Raw genomic sequence first — 16,173 nt, 5'->3', positions numbered from 1 at the left:
GTGGCATACATATTAGTTGAAGGAAATGAATGGTCCCTGGGGATGAGGCCTCAGAGGGAAGGAAGTGTTTGATGAATGAGGTTAGAAAGGTCTCAGTGTAGCTGTGTCATGCCTCGGTGAGGGCTTCTACAGAAAAGAATGATGGTGGTTTCCATTGCCTACACAAACAAGAAAGGATAAGCAGCAGCTGTGCTGCAATGTAAAAAAACAAACAACCAACAACAACCATCAAAAACCCAGCTCACCCTATTTCTACAGTTTCATCTAAAAGCAACTGGAGTATACCAGATGTAGTATATTCAATTGTTTAGCCCTATAAATCATTATTCTGTGTTAAAAACGTGGATAGGGGGAGAGCTGTAGTTATCAACCGGGAATTACACAATTTGGATCTGATGTCTTGGACAGTAATTCTTAAGTTTCACTGTCACTGTCTCCCAGGGACAAAATTAGTGAACAAAGGAGAAGAAGAGTGCAGAGGCACTGAAACTGAGAAAAGAAAACCTGCAAAAGAGGGACAGAGCAAGCTAATAAATAAAACAAGAGCCTGAAGGGAAGAGCTGCTTTGTCAGAATATAAATATTTCCCTTCCTCTTTTATCTTTAATGTGGTGCGAGGAGCTTATTAAGGGAAGTGTAGCTCTGTCCCTGGAGTCCATCCACATAACCATGTAGGGAGCTTGGTCCAACACAGCCAGCACAGTCACTCACACATAAACTCTTCTCTGCTGGAAACAAACGTAACGAACGGAGCAATAAAAGGGAAAGCAGAACCCACCGCGGTCATTACAACCCTTATCTTGCTGGCCCTGGTACTCCTCTGCAGGGATGGGCACAGTGCTGGCAGGGGCCAGGCTGGGGATCTCAGTTCTCAGCTGCAGCATGGGCTGGGCAAGCTGCATCCTGCTGGGGATGCTCTGTTGTGGGGAAAAGCCTGTGACAGCTTGTAATGGCGCCAGATTTTATTTGGGGTGAATATGGAGAGGGGGGAGGTGCATAAGGAGGGAACTGCCAGTGAGCGAGTCTTTGCGTCTGCCCAGCTGAGTGTACGGCCTTCTGCTCCAACCGGACACGCAGCACCATGTGCTGAGCCACCCTGCTGGCCGCTGGGCTCAGCCCTGCCACGGGCCCGGGCTTTGTCTTCCCCAACAAGATTACAGATCAATAGCCCCTCTCTCAGAACTCTGGTTTCCGCTAACGACTCGGTTCCCTTCCCAGCACTGGCACCAGCACCTCCGTGGCGGCCCTTCAAGATGTTCGACCATATGGCTGCACAAAGCTGCGCCATCCGTCAAAGCGTCCAAGGCAGGAAGGGGTACAGTTTCAAATTGCTGCCAGCGGATTCCTTCCCACTATTTCCCTTGACTGAGCTGTCACAGATACAGGTGTCAACCTGGCTCCTTTACTGCCTTACTCTTTTCATCTACTCTTTAAAAAAAAAAAAAAAAAGGAGAGAAAAAGAAAAGCTTTGCATTTCCTCTGCTCAGGCCTTAAATTGGAAAAATGAAGAGAATTCATTGTTGGTGCTGCTGATCCCTCCACCCCTACTGTTGCACCACTGTGGCCTATTGAGCATGACAAAATGAGCTCCCCAGGCTTCATTATGCAAGGCACTAATTCCTCCCTGAGCCAAGGGGGTGCCTGTGCTCAGTGCCCATAGATCCAGGTTTACCCAGCTTTTGTTTTTGCTTCTGTTTATAAACACTTGGAATTTCTGCCCTAAAAACTGACTTGATTTTTCTTTTAAATGTATGCTCATGAATAGGAAAAGAACACTACATACTTTTGCAAAACCCCTTTCAAGTATTTCTCAGAAGAAAGTGTTGGGAAGATCTACACATGGGGTTTTCCTCCACATGAGCTCCTATCCCCAGCACCATTTGTTGTCACGTTTGAAAAAGATGCAACCTTAAACACCACCCATAAAATGAATTTTCTCTAAAATCTTTGAACATACAAATTTTTTTTTCAAAAGTGATTGTGATAAAAATGTACTGAAAGAAAATTCAGAGTCAAATCAGTACTTTCAAAGAAGGATAAAAGCAGTAATAAAGTTTCACACAGCCATGATGCTGGTTCTGGGATGCTTTTAGCCAGCCCTGTTAGCAAACATGCCCTTTGACCCCTTGCTTCTGCTGTCCCTCAGCTGCCCAGCTTCAGCCCCAGCTCACAGCAGCCTCCTGGGGTGAGTCGGGGCCTATTGAAGAAGCTCAGGAGCAACCTGGGAGCGCCCCACACTACCCTGGCCCTGCTTCCAAGATGCTGCAAGAGGACACATTTGACTTGCCCAAGAAGTGTTTTCATTGTAGCCCTCCTTTTCCTACACTGTACTTCTGTGGCACAACAGCCTTTACAAAAAGAAAACCTGTAGGAGCCTGGCAAAGACACCAGCACTAACGTCTCTGTCTCTGCAACTGTACTCCAGTTGCATTCAGCACCTGGAATTTCAGTTTTCACGTCCCAGGCAAAACACAGCACCTTCAGCAGCACGGGCTGGGAGGACAGCAGGCAGAGGAGAGCTACCGGCTGCAGCCCAGCATCATTCCCCGTGCTGCAGGCCCCAGCCCAACCAGCTCAGCTCCCAAGCTTGGCCCTGCTGAGCCCACACATGGCTGCCTGCTCACCTTGAGGGGAAACGGAGACCTGCCAACATTTCACTCTTCCTCCATAACCTGATTTTTTTTTTTTTTCCCTAGGAGTTGTAACTTCTGCTCCAGGCAAAACCTTCAAAGCTGTTTGTAAAAAATCTCAAGTAGCACAAGCCTGGGACATCTTGGAGTACTAGATGTTGATGCTTTCCGAAATATTCTGTGTTCTTACAATTTTAAAGCAATACTGTTTTTCACAATGGCTCCTGGGTGCTTCATTATACTGGGATATGGTTTCCTCACCCTTGAAAAACACAGCATAAATATGAGTGAGCTCGTCATTAAACCCATGGTTTTACCGTATATGTGTAGCAGCTGACGAAAACACGGCTTTAGGGCTGGGTATCCGGTCAGCAAGTTGTAGCTGTCAAAAGAAGCTCATCTCCTGCCAACAATAAGATTGTACAGAGTCTTCAAGCAAACTGAGTTCAGTTCCACCTGTATGAGTGAAGCCATTCCAGCTGGGGCTGGGGTTCTGCACATCTCCCCTCAAGGTGCTGAGTTCTCAGCTATCTCTGAACTTGCAGGGAGGATCTGTGGGAGCAAGGAGAGCAGGAGCTGCTATTTTTAGAAGTGAGGAGTGAAGCAGCCTACCACATCAAGCGCCTCCGAATTTGGCAGCAAATTGGGATCTGAGAGCTCTAAGTGCCTCCCTGGACTGAGCCTGTGGATTACAAGAGATTGTAACCATGTCCTCAGCCATGCACATTTCCTCAGCGTGTCAAATCCTTTTTAAAAAATGCCAAGACTGAGAGAAAAATATTAAATACAGATCTACACATATTCACCATAAAAAGTTGAATCTCCATTGTTCTGAAGTCTAGAAAAAAAAAAAAAAAAAAGAAGGGACCATAAGCACAGCCCAGGAAAACATGGAGGCTGCAAAAGCTTTGCAATAGTGGACTGAACACAGAACAGAATTTCAGATGTTGCTTTGAATTTCCCAGCTTTGGTAGGTGCAAACCAGACATATGATGTTATTTCTTTGCAGCCCATATGAGAAAACGTTACATGCAGCTGAAATCTATTTCAGACAGCAGTGTTTCTTTAGCAGAATGGGATTTCTCTGATGCTTTGCTTTGCTCCATATGCTTCTAATTATTGCTCAATTCAAACAGCTATTTCTGCACTGACTTGCAGGAATCTCAGAAGGCACCTTCTACGTAGGCAAGAAGCATAGCCCATAAATAATTTCAAAAAGTATTAAAGAGGGGAAGCTTCATAGCTTTTCATTCCAATCTGACTATGTGGTATTTAAATAAACCTCTGTGGCTTTCCAGTAACATAGTAGGAACTCCCAGGTGGCAGAGCTGGGGGAAGAGAGGGAGGAGAGCACTAAACATACTAATGAACATGTAATTAAGAAAATGGGCCCTCATTCCCTTCAGAGACTGCATGAGGAGGGAGCTTATTTAAAGCGCCGCTTTCTGGTTCCCCTCCCTCCACAGATGGAAATCGGCTCAATGTCTCCAGCGCCATTCCGTGTAGTTCTCAGCAGCTCCAACAAGTTCAGTCAGTGCAGGCTGGCAAGGAAGGAAAAACTGCAGCTTGGAAATGACTGGGTAAAAAAAAAACGTGCAGGGGAGCTCGAGATGCTGCTCATGGCCCCAGTTCCTGCAATGCTTTGGATCACTGCTCCCCGGGGGTCTGGTGGGAAGGGAAATTCCCGGTACAGCAGCATGGCTCTCCTCCAGGGGCTTGGGGGGGACTGCAGAAGCCCCCACACAAACCTTTGTGTCCCCTTGCAGCAGGGAACCACCTCAGCAATCGTGTCCCCAGGGCACGATCGAGACCAAAGGAAGAAATAATTCTGCCTAAGAGCTTAATTGTAGTTGAGGAGCACGAGGGTTAATTTGCACAAGCCTATCAGGAAGAGGGAAAATAAAAGTAATTAAAATGTTTGTTTCTTTTCCCAAACTCATTTTGGAAGCGAAGTGAGTTAAGGAAATTTCACCCTAAACATAGGATGGTAGCAGTGATTTGTAATTTAAGCATTCATGGGAGGAGGAGAGAGGATTTTGTAAACAGAGGCTTAGGAATTCCTCAGCCTATTTAGACATCTGGCAAATTCTGTATTGAGTAACAGCTTTTCTTCCCTTGTTTTCTAAGCTTTGGAAACAGCATATTTCTTAGAGGCTGCACTCATCTTTAGTAGGCCCTAATCAAGCTAAGATAAACCATTTGTTTGAACATCAGGCAGTGGCTTCCTGCCAATACAATCCTTAGATGGCAGAACCATGTCCCATGAGAAATAGCAATGGTCCCATTATTCAAGGTATTTAAAATTAAGCTAATTAAACCGCTGGCATTTATGAAAGCAGAGACTAAGTGATATAATGGATCTTTCCCATCTCTTGTTTTGAGTTAAATCCAGTTCTCCTTCCTACATAAACAGAAGTTGAGGCTTTGGCTCTGTTTCCATTGAAACAAGTGAGCCCTTACCCATTCACATAAGTAGGACAAGTGCGAGCATTCTGTCTGTGCATTGGAAAGTATTTAAGATTCAATCTCAAATAAATGAGACTATAGAAAGACAAACTAAAACAATGTTGGGAATAAATGACAAACACGTAGTGCAAGCATTTTATCATCACATTCCTCACAATCAAAGGGTATTGAAAGGAGAGAGATCAGTGCCATCAGTTGCTAGATTCACATCAGAATTTTGGAAACAAAACATAACTCCACATTCACAAAAACCCTGGCACCAGGATGAGATGGGAAACTGATGAACAAACTTGAGAAAGTTGGCTGTATCTCACTAAATTATATGCTGCCTATCTGGGTCAGGGCATGGTAGTGATGGGCCAGCAGTTGGACTAGATGATCTTAGTGGTCTCCTCCAACCTTAACAATTCTATGACTCTTTTTGTTTTCCCCACCATCCCTAGAAGCTTCTCCTCTTCATACTGTGGTATCACTGCACACAGACAGAGTGATGGCAGGGCCTGGCTGATACCGCTGCTTCTGAAAAGAATTTGCCTTGTTAAAAATCACCTTGCTTGGGAAAGTAAAATAAAGAAGGGCTGTCTACACTTTATACCAAAGGGCCTCTGCAACCCCAAAATTGTGTGAGAGCAGATTAAATTCACTTCAGGGAAACAAGGGAATTCAAAGTGTCACGCAGGGGTTAAAATGTAACTGATGTCCTCAGTGAAGTGCTGAGTGGGGATGAGCTGATCAACTTCAGGTTTTGTTTTCTTATTCAGGGATGTCAAAGATGAAAGCCATCACCAGATAGCCCATCTTTGTGAATGTTTCCTAATGTTTTCTCCAATTTGATCGTAAATGTAGAAGGCAGTGGAGCTCCCACTGTATCCTTTGGTATATTACTTCATAAGCTAGTAATTATCCTACAAATCCATGATGCAACTGGCATTTGCCTCTCTCACTGAGGAAACCACATCCCCTCCAGTGGTATCCCCTTCCTTTTGTCACCTGTGCACTCCCCATCCTCTCTTTTCAATCAGTTTCTGATGCCTTCAATCTAATTTCAAATTCAGGCTCTGTGTTGGGGGGCAGGGCCTGCCTTTCCCCACTCCCTGCCTGTGAAGAACCAAGCTCTCCTGTCTCACTATAGAAAAAACAGACTCAAACAATGTGTAATTTAGAGTTGTCTGTCAGACTGATAGAAATGCAAGCAGATATAGCGCTGTGAACTTATTTCTAATTATGCAGATTGTTATGTAGAATTTGCATGCATCACTTCCCCCCCAGGCTCCTGGCATCTCCCCACTAAGTTTTAGGGAGGGCAAATTTTAATGTTCGTAGCTCAATAGCCTGCCCGATCATGTACAAATATTTGTGAGTGTGCTTCAAAATGCTGAGATGAAAATTGTCCTGGAAGTCCTTCAGTTAGCTTAAGTGCAAGAAGAAGCCCCACACTTCAGCCAGTTGCAGCTGGGATGGTGGCAGGACACCATGCCTGCATCAGCAGAGTTTCAGCAGCGATGAAGGAGAAGTGGTAACGCTGTCCTTTATTCTTCTGAGGGTAACAAGGTCTGGAAACCTCACGGCAGATAATCTGAAAATGCTCACCCTCAGGCACCCGAAATAACTGCTGCCTGGCAGAGTGGGGAGGGGGATTTGTTTTGGTTTCCTTCCCCCCATGGGAAGAGTTTTCTATCAGATGGGAAGGAAAATTATATTGGCAACGTTTAAGGAGGCTTTAAAACAGCAGGAAAAGACATCATGTAGGGATTTCTGTGCCTCTGACTTAGCTTGGGAGTTGAATTGGATCTATTTTTAAATGTGTATGAAGGCAGAGAATTCTCTGTTCCCAAGAGCTCCTCGCTATGTGCAAAGTCCGGTGCTCCAGAGCTGGTACCAAACCCTGGTCTCATGGATTTACTGGGACTTTGCTCCTCCTTTACTGCCATGAGGCAATGTCGGATATTCAGAAGAGCAGTGGCTGGGAGATTTTCAGAGGACACCTTTTAAACTCTTGTACAGTTACAATACCTTCCCAGGAGCAGCGAAGCCCTGAGCAGCGCAGTTGCTCTGAGGGGCTGAGGATCTGAGCAGCAGCAACTGCATGTGCTTAGTGCTGATGAGAATCCCTGCTGTCCGAGGAAGTTTAAGTGACTTTGCAGGCTAAAACTTGTGAATTTAGATTGTGGTAAAAGCAGGAGATGAGCACAAGTTTGCTGCCACTCGAAACAGGGCTGATGCTACTTAGAGAGGCTCTGATGTTTTGGAGTAACTTACAGAACCCTGGTTTTTGCTGCTGCTTTTCTGTTATCAATTTTTCTTGTTCCCTGAAAGCTGTGAGGATGTCTCAGAGTAATGTAGTAGCCTGGGATTTTCCTAGGCCACAGTCTGCCATTCTGAGACCACCACTCCCTGTGTCAGTGACTGCTCCCATCTCCCAGTGGTCTAATTAAGAAAAAAAAAAGAAAAAGAAAAACACTGGAATTTGATAATGTGTCCAAGAAATTTTCTTCTTCCATCTTAGTAAATGCTGTTGCATGTTCCTGCCATCTGAAATGTCCTAGCAGTGTCAGCCCACATAATAAGTTTACTCTTTTCTTATTTCACTGTGAAGTAACAGGGAATACAGTTTTCCTTCTTCCCTTCTGCCTACTTCTTTTTTCACCTTTTGCTTCACTGATTCTATGTTACATTCAACACAAACGTAATTGAGCTTTTATAGTTCCTGGCCATCCTTTCTTTCAGACCAGGGCTCACAAGAATGACTTTAATGAATGGGACCAGCAAAAAACAGGGGGAAGCACTGATGCCATCTGCCCTGTCTTGTAAATAAATACCCAGTTCAGGTCTCGCCATGTGATTTGACATTCCTTACTGGGAATAGTTTCTGTCACTCTCTCCACACTGCTGAAAAAGTTTCCTGCAATATCATTTTACTAGCTCCAAATGTCTCCTTACATACAAAAATCAGATCAGTCAATGCATGGGGCAGAAAGTTTGCAGTTCCTTTCCTCCCTCTGCATTGTCATTGCCTGCACTGAAACATCTCCTTTCCTCTGACATTCTTCATAGTGAATGTCACAAAATACCTCACAGATGAAGTCAGACATACAAGCCAGAGTGAAATCTAAGGTGATTAGTAAAGATTGATGGCTCCACAGCTCATGGAGTGTCACAAAAAGTTGGGATGGGGAAAAAAAATGAAAAAATCTTTCTGAAGGTTACCAACAGCTGGACACACACACATACACGCAAAAACCAACCACAAACACACACACACACACACACACACACAAACCAACAGTAAAATAAATAAGTTAATGGCAAACTTCTCCATGGAGAACTTTTCCATTGAAGGTGAGTGACTAGGTGCACAGAAGTATGCCCTTCAGACAAGTAGCCTCACCACACTGACACGCTGAAGTTCTTCTTAGGGCCCTCCAACAGCTCTGAAAATGAAGAAAAGGCTTCTTGTCTAGAAGCAACTGCTGTGAGCACAAGTAGCTCATCCTGCCTGGCATGCAGCTCAGGGAGCAGAAGAGTCGCTTTAAAAACATGTCCACTTTTAGAGGAGTACATTTATTTTAGTAAGCCCATTTATAACTGTCAATTTCTCTTAACAAATATAACAAAAGCTGAAGCTCTATGGTCTTGTTGGTATGAGGACACATTGTTCACGAGCAGGAGAGGATATGGGAAACATTTGTCCAACAATTGCTGTTTGAGCTCCCTGAGCCACACTCTGATCTCTTGAACTGCACAGATTGGTGTATTTGCTTAGGCACAATATGAGCACAACGGAGAGTACAAGAGCAGAAGCAGCAATTTGAATGGTATAGTTCCTGTCCTCAAAGGGAGGGACGAGTGGGTTGGATAGTACTTGGCCCCTAGGCCAGAGCATGAAGGGAAACGCAGTCGCTCTGCACGCCCTCTGCGCCGCTCCGGCACTCCTGGCCCCAGAAGCACGAAGGTTCCAGCAGCCCGCGGTGCATCTGCACGTCCTGGAACACAGCTGTGCAGCAAAGCCATACTTCTGTCCTCGGCGAACGCACGCCGTCCTGGCCCTGGGCCCGCCTCGCATCACCCGCCGGCCAGCAGCGTCCCTCCCCTGACCTACGGCGTTTTGTCTCTCGCTGACGGGCAGGGCGCTTCCACGGAGGAGCTGCTGCTTTGTTACACACCATTTGGGCCTCTTTAAGGGTTGCAGCCGCGCACACGGCGATTTAACGTTTTTCTCCTCAGAATTGGTAGCGGTGGACATTTCAAAACAAGCTGCCTTCCCTGCTTACATCCGCGTGAATAAAGCGCTCATTCTGCCAGCAAAACGCAACGGTCATGCTGCGATAACAAATCAGCCCCCCCGCTGGGGGAGGCGATGGCTCGCAGACACGGACATCCCATAACGCCATTAGCTCATTCTGCAAATGTACCCGGGCGGAGCTTTTTTTATTATTTATTAAAAAACTCCGGGTACGGACAGCTGTTTGCATTTTCAAAGCCCGCTCAGAAAGCAGCCAGTTAATTTCGGTTCGCTCGGGCCACCCTGAGCGCGCTCGCTGCCCCCCGCCCGGTCGTGCCTCGCAGCGGGGGCGCGGGGCCCCGGGGCAGCTCCTCCCGCCCCCGGTCCGTCCCGCCCTGCCCTGCCGGGGATGGGAAAAAGTTGAGCGCAACTTCTCGGGCCGCCTCGGCCCCGCCCCCGGCGCGGCACGGGATTGGCGGGCGGGCGCCGTGAAGCCCCGCCCCCGCCGCGGTTTGTGAATGGGGCCGGCGGCGGGGGCGGGGCCAGAGGCGCGCCCGCGCGTATATGTGTCTTTTTTTGTGCCCGGCTCGGCCGCGGGCCGGGAGTTGCGGGGCGTGCGGTCGTGCACGGCCGCGGGCGGAGTGGAGCTGGCCGGGAGGCGAGGCGGCGGCGCCCGTCGGGAGCGGACCCGCGGGGAGGATCGCGCAATAATTGGATTTTAAAAGTTATTTAAGCCCGCGAGTAAAATACACGGCTCAGCCGGGCGCGGTAATAATCCGTTTAGCCGTAACCTAAATCCTCGGCGTCGGGGCTCGGCAGCCAGGCGGGGAGCAGCGCCAAGCGCCTCGCCGCGGGACCCTGCGCGGAGCTACCGAGAGCCGTCGCCGGCGTTTCTGCCCGTCCGCCACCTCCAGCGCTACCGACTTAGGAAACTTAACGCCGAGGAGCGCCGACACGCCGCGGCCGAAGAGGAACGCCGCGGAGCCGCCGCCGCACCCCCGCCCCGCGGAAGGGGCCCCACCGCCGCCCGCCGGGCGCCCGCGCCCCTGGGGCTCGGCGCCGCCCGGTTCTGACTCTCGCCCCGCGGTTCCCCGGGCCCCGGCGATGCGGCCCGCGGCAGGAGGAGCGGACGCCGGGCTCCGCTGGCTGGGCCTGGCCGCCCTGCTGGCCGCCCTGCTGGGCACCCCGTGCGCGGCGGCGCATCAGGACGATAAGGCCATCTCCGTGCCGGACCACGGCTTCTGCCAGCCCATCTCCATCCCGCTCTGCACGGATATCGCCTACAACCAGACCATCCTGCCCAACCTGCTGGGCCACACCAACCAGGAGGACGCCGGTCTGGAGGTGCACCAGTTCTACCCGCTGGTCAAGGTGCAGTGCTCAGCCGAGCTCAAGTTCTTCCTCTGCTCCATGTATGCCCCGGTTTGCACCGTACTGGAGCAGGCCATCCCACCCTGCCGCTCCCTGTGTGAGCGGGCTCGGCAGGGTTGCGAGGCGCTCATGAACAAGTTTGGCTTCCAGTGGCCGGAGCGGCTCCGCTGCGAGAACTTTCCCGTGCACGGCGCGGGCGAGATCTGCGTGGGGCAGAACACGTCGGATGCCCCGCCAGGGCCCGGTGGCGCGGGAGGTCGGGGAGCCACGGCGCAGCCCACTGCCGGCTACCTACCGGACCTCACCCCGCCGCAGCCCGCCGCCGGCTTCTCCTTTTCTTGCCCTCGGCAGCTCAAGGTGCCCCCCTACTTGGGCTACCGCTTCCTGGGGGAGCGGGACTGTGGAGCCCCCTGTGAGCCGGGCCGGCCCAACGGGCTCATGTACTTCAAGGAGGCGGAGGTACGTTTTGCCCGGCTCTGGGTGGGCGTGTGGTCTGTGCTCTGCTGTGCATCCACCCTCTTTACTGTGCTTACCTACCTGGTGGACATGCGCCGCTTCAGCTACCCGGAGCGACCCATCATCTTCCTCTCGGGCTGCTACTTCATGGTGGCGGTGGCTTACGCGGCAGGATTCCTGCTGGAGGAGCGGGTAGTATGCCTGGAGCGCTTCTCTGAGGATGGCTACCGTACCGTGGCCCAAGGCACCAAGAAAGAAGGCTGCACCATCCTCTTCATGATCCTCTACTTCTTCGGCATGGCCAGCTCCATCTGGTGGGTCATACTGTCCCTCACATGGTTCCTGGCAGCTGGCATGAAGTGGGGCCACGAGGCCATCGAGGCCAACTCCCAGTACTTCCACCTGGCTGCCTGGGCCGTGCCCGCTGTCAAAACCATCACCATCCTAGCCATGGGGCAGGTGGACGGCGATGTGCTCAGCGGGGTGTGCTATGTGGGCATCTACAGCGTGGACTCACTGCGGGGCTTCGTGCTGGCACCGCTCTTTGTGTACCTCTTCATTGGCACCTCCTTCCTGCTGGCCGGCTTTGTGTCATTGTTTCGCATCCGCACCATTATGAAACATGATGGCACCAAGACGGAGAAGCTGGAAAAGCTGATGGTGCGCATTGGGGTCTTCAGCGTCCTCTACACAGTCCCTGCCACCATTGTCCTGGCATGCTACTTCTATGAGCAGGCCTTCCGTAGCACCTGGGAGAAGACGTGGCTCCTCCAGACGTGCAAAACCTATGCTGTGCCCTGCCCTAGCCACTTCGCCCCCATGAGCCCGGACTTCACAGTCTTCATGATCAAGTACCTCATGACCATGATCGTTGGCATCACAACGGGCTTCTGGATCTGGTCTGGTAAAACCCTACAGTCCTGGCGGCGCTTCTACCACAGACTGAGTACCGGCAGCAAGGGTGAGACGGCGGTATGAGACCTCCAGCCGCCCTGGCACACGCAGAAGAGAGGGTACTCGGCAGAAGGGAGGCAACAGCGGCTCCCTGAAGACGGAGGAAGGGGGGAGGCTTTTCAAAACTTTGGCTTTCTCACAGCGGGGTTAAAAAATGATCACTACATAAAGGACTACGTGCACTGTGTCCAATGGTGCTTACGCCCGGCTGAGAGGAAAAGCACAGAAAGAGGCCTCTGCCGGGGCAGGAGAGCCCTTCGCTTTCCAGACAGCCCCCTCTCTTTTCCCTGTGCAGGAAGGAAACCAACGCGGCCGAGGCCACCCCGGGCGGGGAGAAGGCGCAGCGCCGCCCCGCCCGCGGGCCGCCCGACTCCGAGCCGCTGGGGTCAGGCGGCCCCCGGGCTCTCATGCAGCTCGGGGCGAGCACGTGAGTACCCCGCGGGCAGCGCGGTGCTCAGCCGCCTCCGCTCCGTCGCTTACACGTTCCTGTTTTACCTCAATGATACCCGGTGTTCGCATTTCGAAGGGAGTGGAAATTCGGCCCTCGGTCTGTTGTTTTTTGCTGCTGCGGGGAAAGAGGGGGCTGCCTTTCCACACCCTTTCTGAAAAGAAATGACTTGTTGCTTTTCAGCAGAAGGCTTTTCCCCCCTTGCCTTTGTTCTAGGAGACAAAGGGGGAAACAAAAGTGTTTTCTGAACAGAAAGGCGTAAGCATGGGATCGGTTTTTATGGGCAAAGTAACAAAAAGAAGTCGCTGAGGTTCACCCTTGGATGTGAGGAGCTCGCAGAAATAAACATTCCTTTTGTGAGGAGTGGAGGAGGCGGAATGTTACCCGCTCGGGACGGGCTGCTTTTCTACGCGGAAGGAAACGCGGGAGACCGAGAGGGACAGAAGAGCGTAACTGGGAGCACCTGCCAAAACGAGACCATACAGCACGGAACGCTGATATACGATTCCCTCCCGTAACGCTGCTTTCTCCCCCGCTTCCCAGCGGGGCTGCCGCAGGTGAAGCCAACGCCCCGAACTGGCCCCTGGGTGCAGCCGTACCACCGGGGGCTCTCGGCGCCGATCTGCGGCACAGCGGCCCCGGGCCGCTCTAACCGCCCTCCGCGGCCGCGGGGAGAGCCGTTCGCTCCGGCTCCAACACGGCTGCTCGGCGTTCCAGAGATCACGTCTTGGAAAGACGTGCAAAAATTGATCATTAAATCCATCGGTTTCGTTTTGAAATGTGACAGATTTTTCTATTAATTTTTAATGTCGCCACGTTCATTTTTAATGTGTTACGAACTGCTTTACCTTTATATTCACTGAAGGGTTCTTTTTTGTAAGTGTGTGTGTGTGTATTCTTGTCTAAGGACAAAATAGGAAAGTCTGGATTTTCAGCAGGTCTCCACTCTATGGCTGCTTCTTTTTTTTTTTTTTTTTTTTTTTTTTTTGAGTGGGAAAAGAGTGTCTGGAAGTCAAAGAGATCGGAGGGCTGAGGTTGAAGGTGCGGGCTGCAGGCTGGGGGAACGCCGACCACATCCTTCAGGGCAGCTGATCCCGGGCTTGGGGTTTTGTCTTCTACTACGTGCACGTGGGGAAAGACGTGAACTGTGAGACAAGTGCAGTATGTATATTTTGTAAATCTCCTTTTTGTAAGAAAATATGTATTTATGTTTTTACTTGATTTTTTTTTTCTTGAAGGTCTGTATGAGGCCCTGCTTCATCCCATGTACAGATCACCAAATAAATGATTTTTAATACAAGGGCTCTGAAGTTTTTTCAGTCTTTGAACGCTGTTCCAGAAAGGGGACGGTCCTGAACGTCCTTGCCTTGTCCTCCCCTCGGGCTTTGCTTGGGGCACGCAGAGCACAGCCGTTTGAGTAAATTCACAACTGAGGAGAAACTCAAAGCAACTTCCACTGGGCGTTTCACACCTATTGGCCCCTAACAATAGGAGATGAGGGTTTGAGGTTCTTCCAAACGTTTGCCCTCACTTGAGGTTTCATTCTAGGCTCTGCATCTTGGCAAGCTGATCATCTTCGTTTCCTTATCTATAAAATAGGGATAATGATCTCTTTCCATCTCAAATGGACTTTGAAATGGAAGAAAAGGAGGATGCTGCAGGTGCTCTAAATTAAATCACAGCATTTTTCACACCTGTGAAATGTTGATAACTTTCAGCTTCTCACTTGCAGTGACTTCATCCTATTTATTGGGTTCATTACTCTGCTTTTACCTTAAGCTGCATCTATGTTAAAAAATTGCAAAACAGCTGTAAGATGCCACAGAAGCCATACCACCAAGGCAGTTCTGGTTGCCCTGAAACTTCAGCTTACAGAGCATGGGATACAACAGTTGCACTTCCAGGGCACTGCTTTATTTGGACACCATTGGTTTAAAAAATAACCACCTCCTGCAGTTAAAATTCACCAACTACCACTGTAAGTTCCTTTCAAAGGCCCTTCTATACACCTTTCCTCCCATGAATCCATCAGTGCCAGCTGGGGCAATGGCATGGCCAAAGGGCTGCTGCTGGAAAGACTGGGAGCAGCAGTGAAGCTGACACCCTGCAGCCACAGCCATACTGCAAAGCATAGAATTAATTCTTAATGCATCACAGACAGGCTTGTGATTTATGCAGACTGTCCCCTTCTCTTCCCCTACTAGCTGCTCATCTTCGCTAGATGGATGGGAAACTGCATTTAGGTGTGAGGGCTGTCTGCTGTCCATAACTGAAAAACCACTAAAGATGCATGCCTTTGTTTCAGGATTTCCTATTAGACACTTCTGGATTTAAAGTCACTTCCAAACAACTATCAAAATCCTGGGATTTAACTTCATTTTTAAAATTGGAGATTGTACATGAAATTTAATGCTGATATAAAGTAAAAGCAACTGCTATTAACTTTTAAGCATATGTGACTCACATCAAGACAGAATTTGCTCACAGTGGAAACAATGTGGAGAATTTCAAGTAGTGATAGCGTCTGGCCTTCTGGAATAAAAATCTGTCACTGTTTTGATAACAAAGTAGCAGTTGCTCTCGTAACAGAGTAGAATTAAAATAAATCTTTGTGAAACTGCCTGCAAAAGAAGAGGAAGCCTCTACTAACCTCTGTGAATCACTGCCAGACACCATTTCTTTGATTCACATTTAGGTACCTTTGGCCCACGTGTATGCAGTGCTTTGTGCATCACAAGAGTGTGGCAAGCAATAGCCATCGCCAAACATCCCTGTGAGTTGAGGGCACACAGTGGATTTCCATGGAAATACACCACTTCCTGTTTGGTTCTTATGTTTCAGAGGCATCTGCGCTGATTTCTGTAAGAAAGCAGCATCACTTCAGGCAAGTTAAACAAGAGGCTTGAGCAGTTCTGGAGAAACCAGCAATACCAACTGAACGTTTACACAGAAAAAAAAAAAAAGTGCTTGTATAACACATCAGTGTTTGTTTGGGTTTATTTTTGGTGGAATACCCACAGCAGCCCATTGAATGTTTTTGTCTAACTACTTCACCCACAACCAATAGCTCTGCATGCAAGTGAAAAACCACACACCTCTGTGTTCAGTAACTGGCAACAGTAGGCATTATTTATAATTTCTCAAGGGTTTAGAAACCAAATTACTAGCTTGTATCTTAAACAGTCCCTTCTTTCTCCATCTCATTCTTGCTCCCTCTCAGACCTTACAGGTACATTCTGTGTAGCTTGCTCTCCATAATTTCTTTCCACTCCTGTAATTATTTAATATCATGAATCCAGCTGAAAGAAATCTAGTCTGTTGCTTGGAGGGGGAAAGGCTGAATCTTTCAGCACTGTGACTGATCATTGAGATAGACCAGTGCCAAGCCTGTTCTATATAAACCAGGATAATTGTTTCGTGCCAACGTGAGCATGTGGTTTTGGCAGCTACAGCCCTGCACAGGGTAATATAGAACTGGAAGAATGGCAAGTTCTCAAATGCCCCACTTAGAACTGACAAATTTTGACTAAAATGATGCCCGAAGTACAAAACTAAAATGAGAACATGGGCCCAGACAATGTTTGCTTTGCAGTCAGAGAACAGGGAGTGTTCTGATGCTGCTTTACC

At 49.2% G+C, this 16,173-nt stretch overlaps 2 protein-coding genes across 3 annotated transcripts in view; one reads left to right on the top strand and one right to left on the bottom strand.

Moving 5' to 3' along the window:
* ALS2 (alsin Rho guanine nucleotide exchange factor ALS2) overlaps positions 1 to 16,173 on the bottom strand; it is a 212,037-nt gene that overhangs the window by 127,664 nt on the left and 68,200 nt on the right. The window lies entirely within an intron of this gene.
* Positions 10,378 to 14,118, top strand: FZD7 (frizzled class receptor 7). The gene has a single exon (XM_031601243.2). The coding sequence runs from the start codon at positions 10,422 to 10,424 to the stop codon at positions 12,120 to 12,122; it is 1,701 nt and encodes a 566-aa protein (XP_031457103.1). The 5' UTR covers positions 10,378 to 10,421; the 3' UTR covers positions 12,123 to 14,118.

Source organism: Phasianus colchicus, chromosome 7, assembly GCF_987193195.1.
Source record: "Phasianus colchicus chromosome 7, bPhaCol1.hap1.1, whole genome shotgun sequence".
In the NCBI taxonomy this organism is placed as follows: Eukaryota; Metazoa; Chordata; class Aves; order Galliformes; family Phasianidae; genus Phasianus; species Phasianus colchicus.
This window is presented reverse-complemented; position numbering and strand designations above follow the sequence as displayed.

Bases quoted from the DNA above. Each gene is read 5' to 3' on its own strand.
- FZD7 (XM_031601243.2), top strand. From the start codon at position 10,422: ATGCGGCCCGCGGCAGGAGGAGCGGACGCCGGGCTCCGCTGGCTGGGC.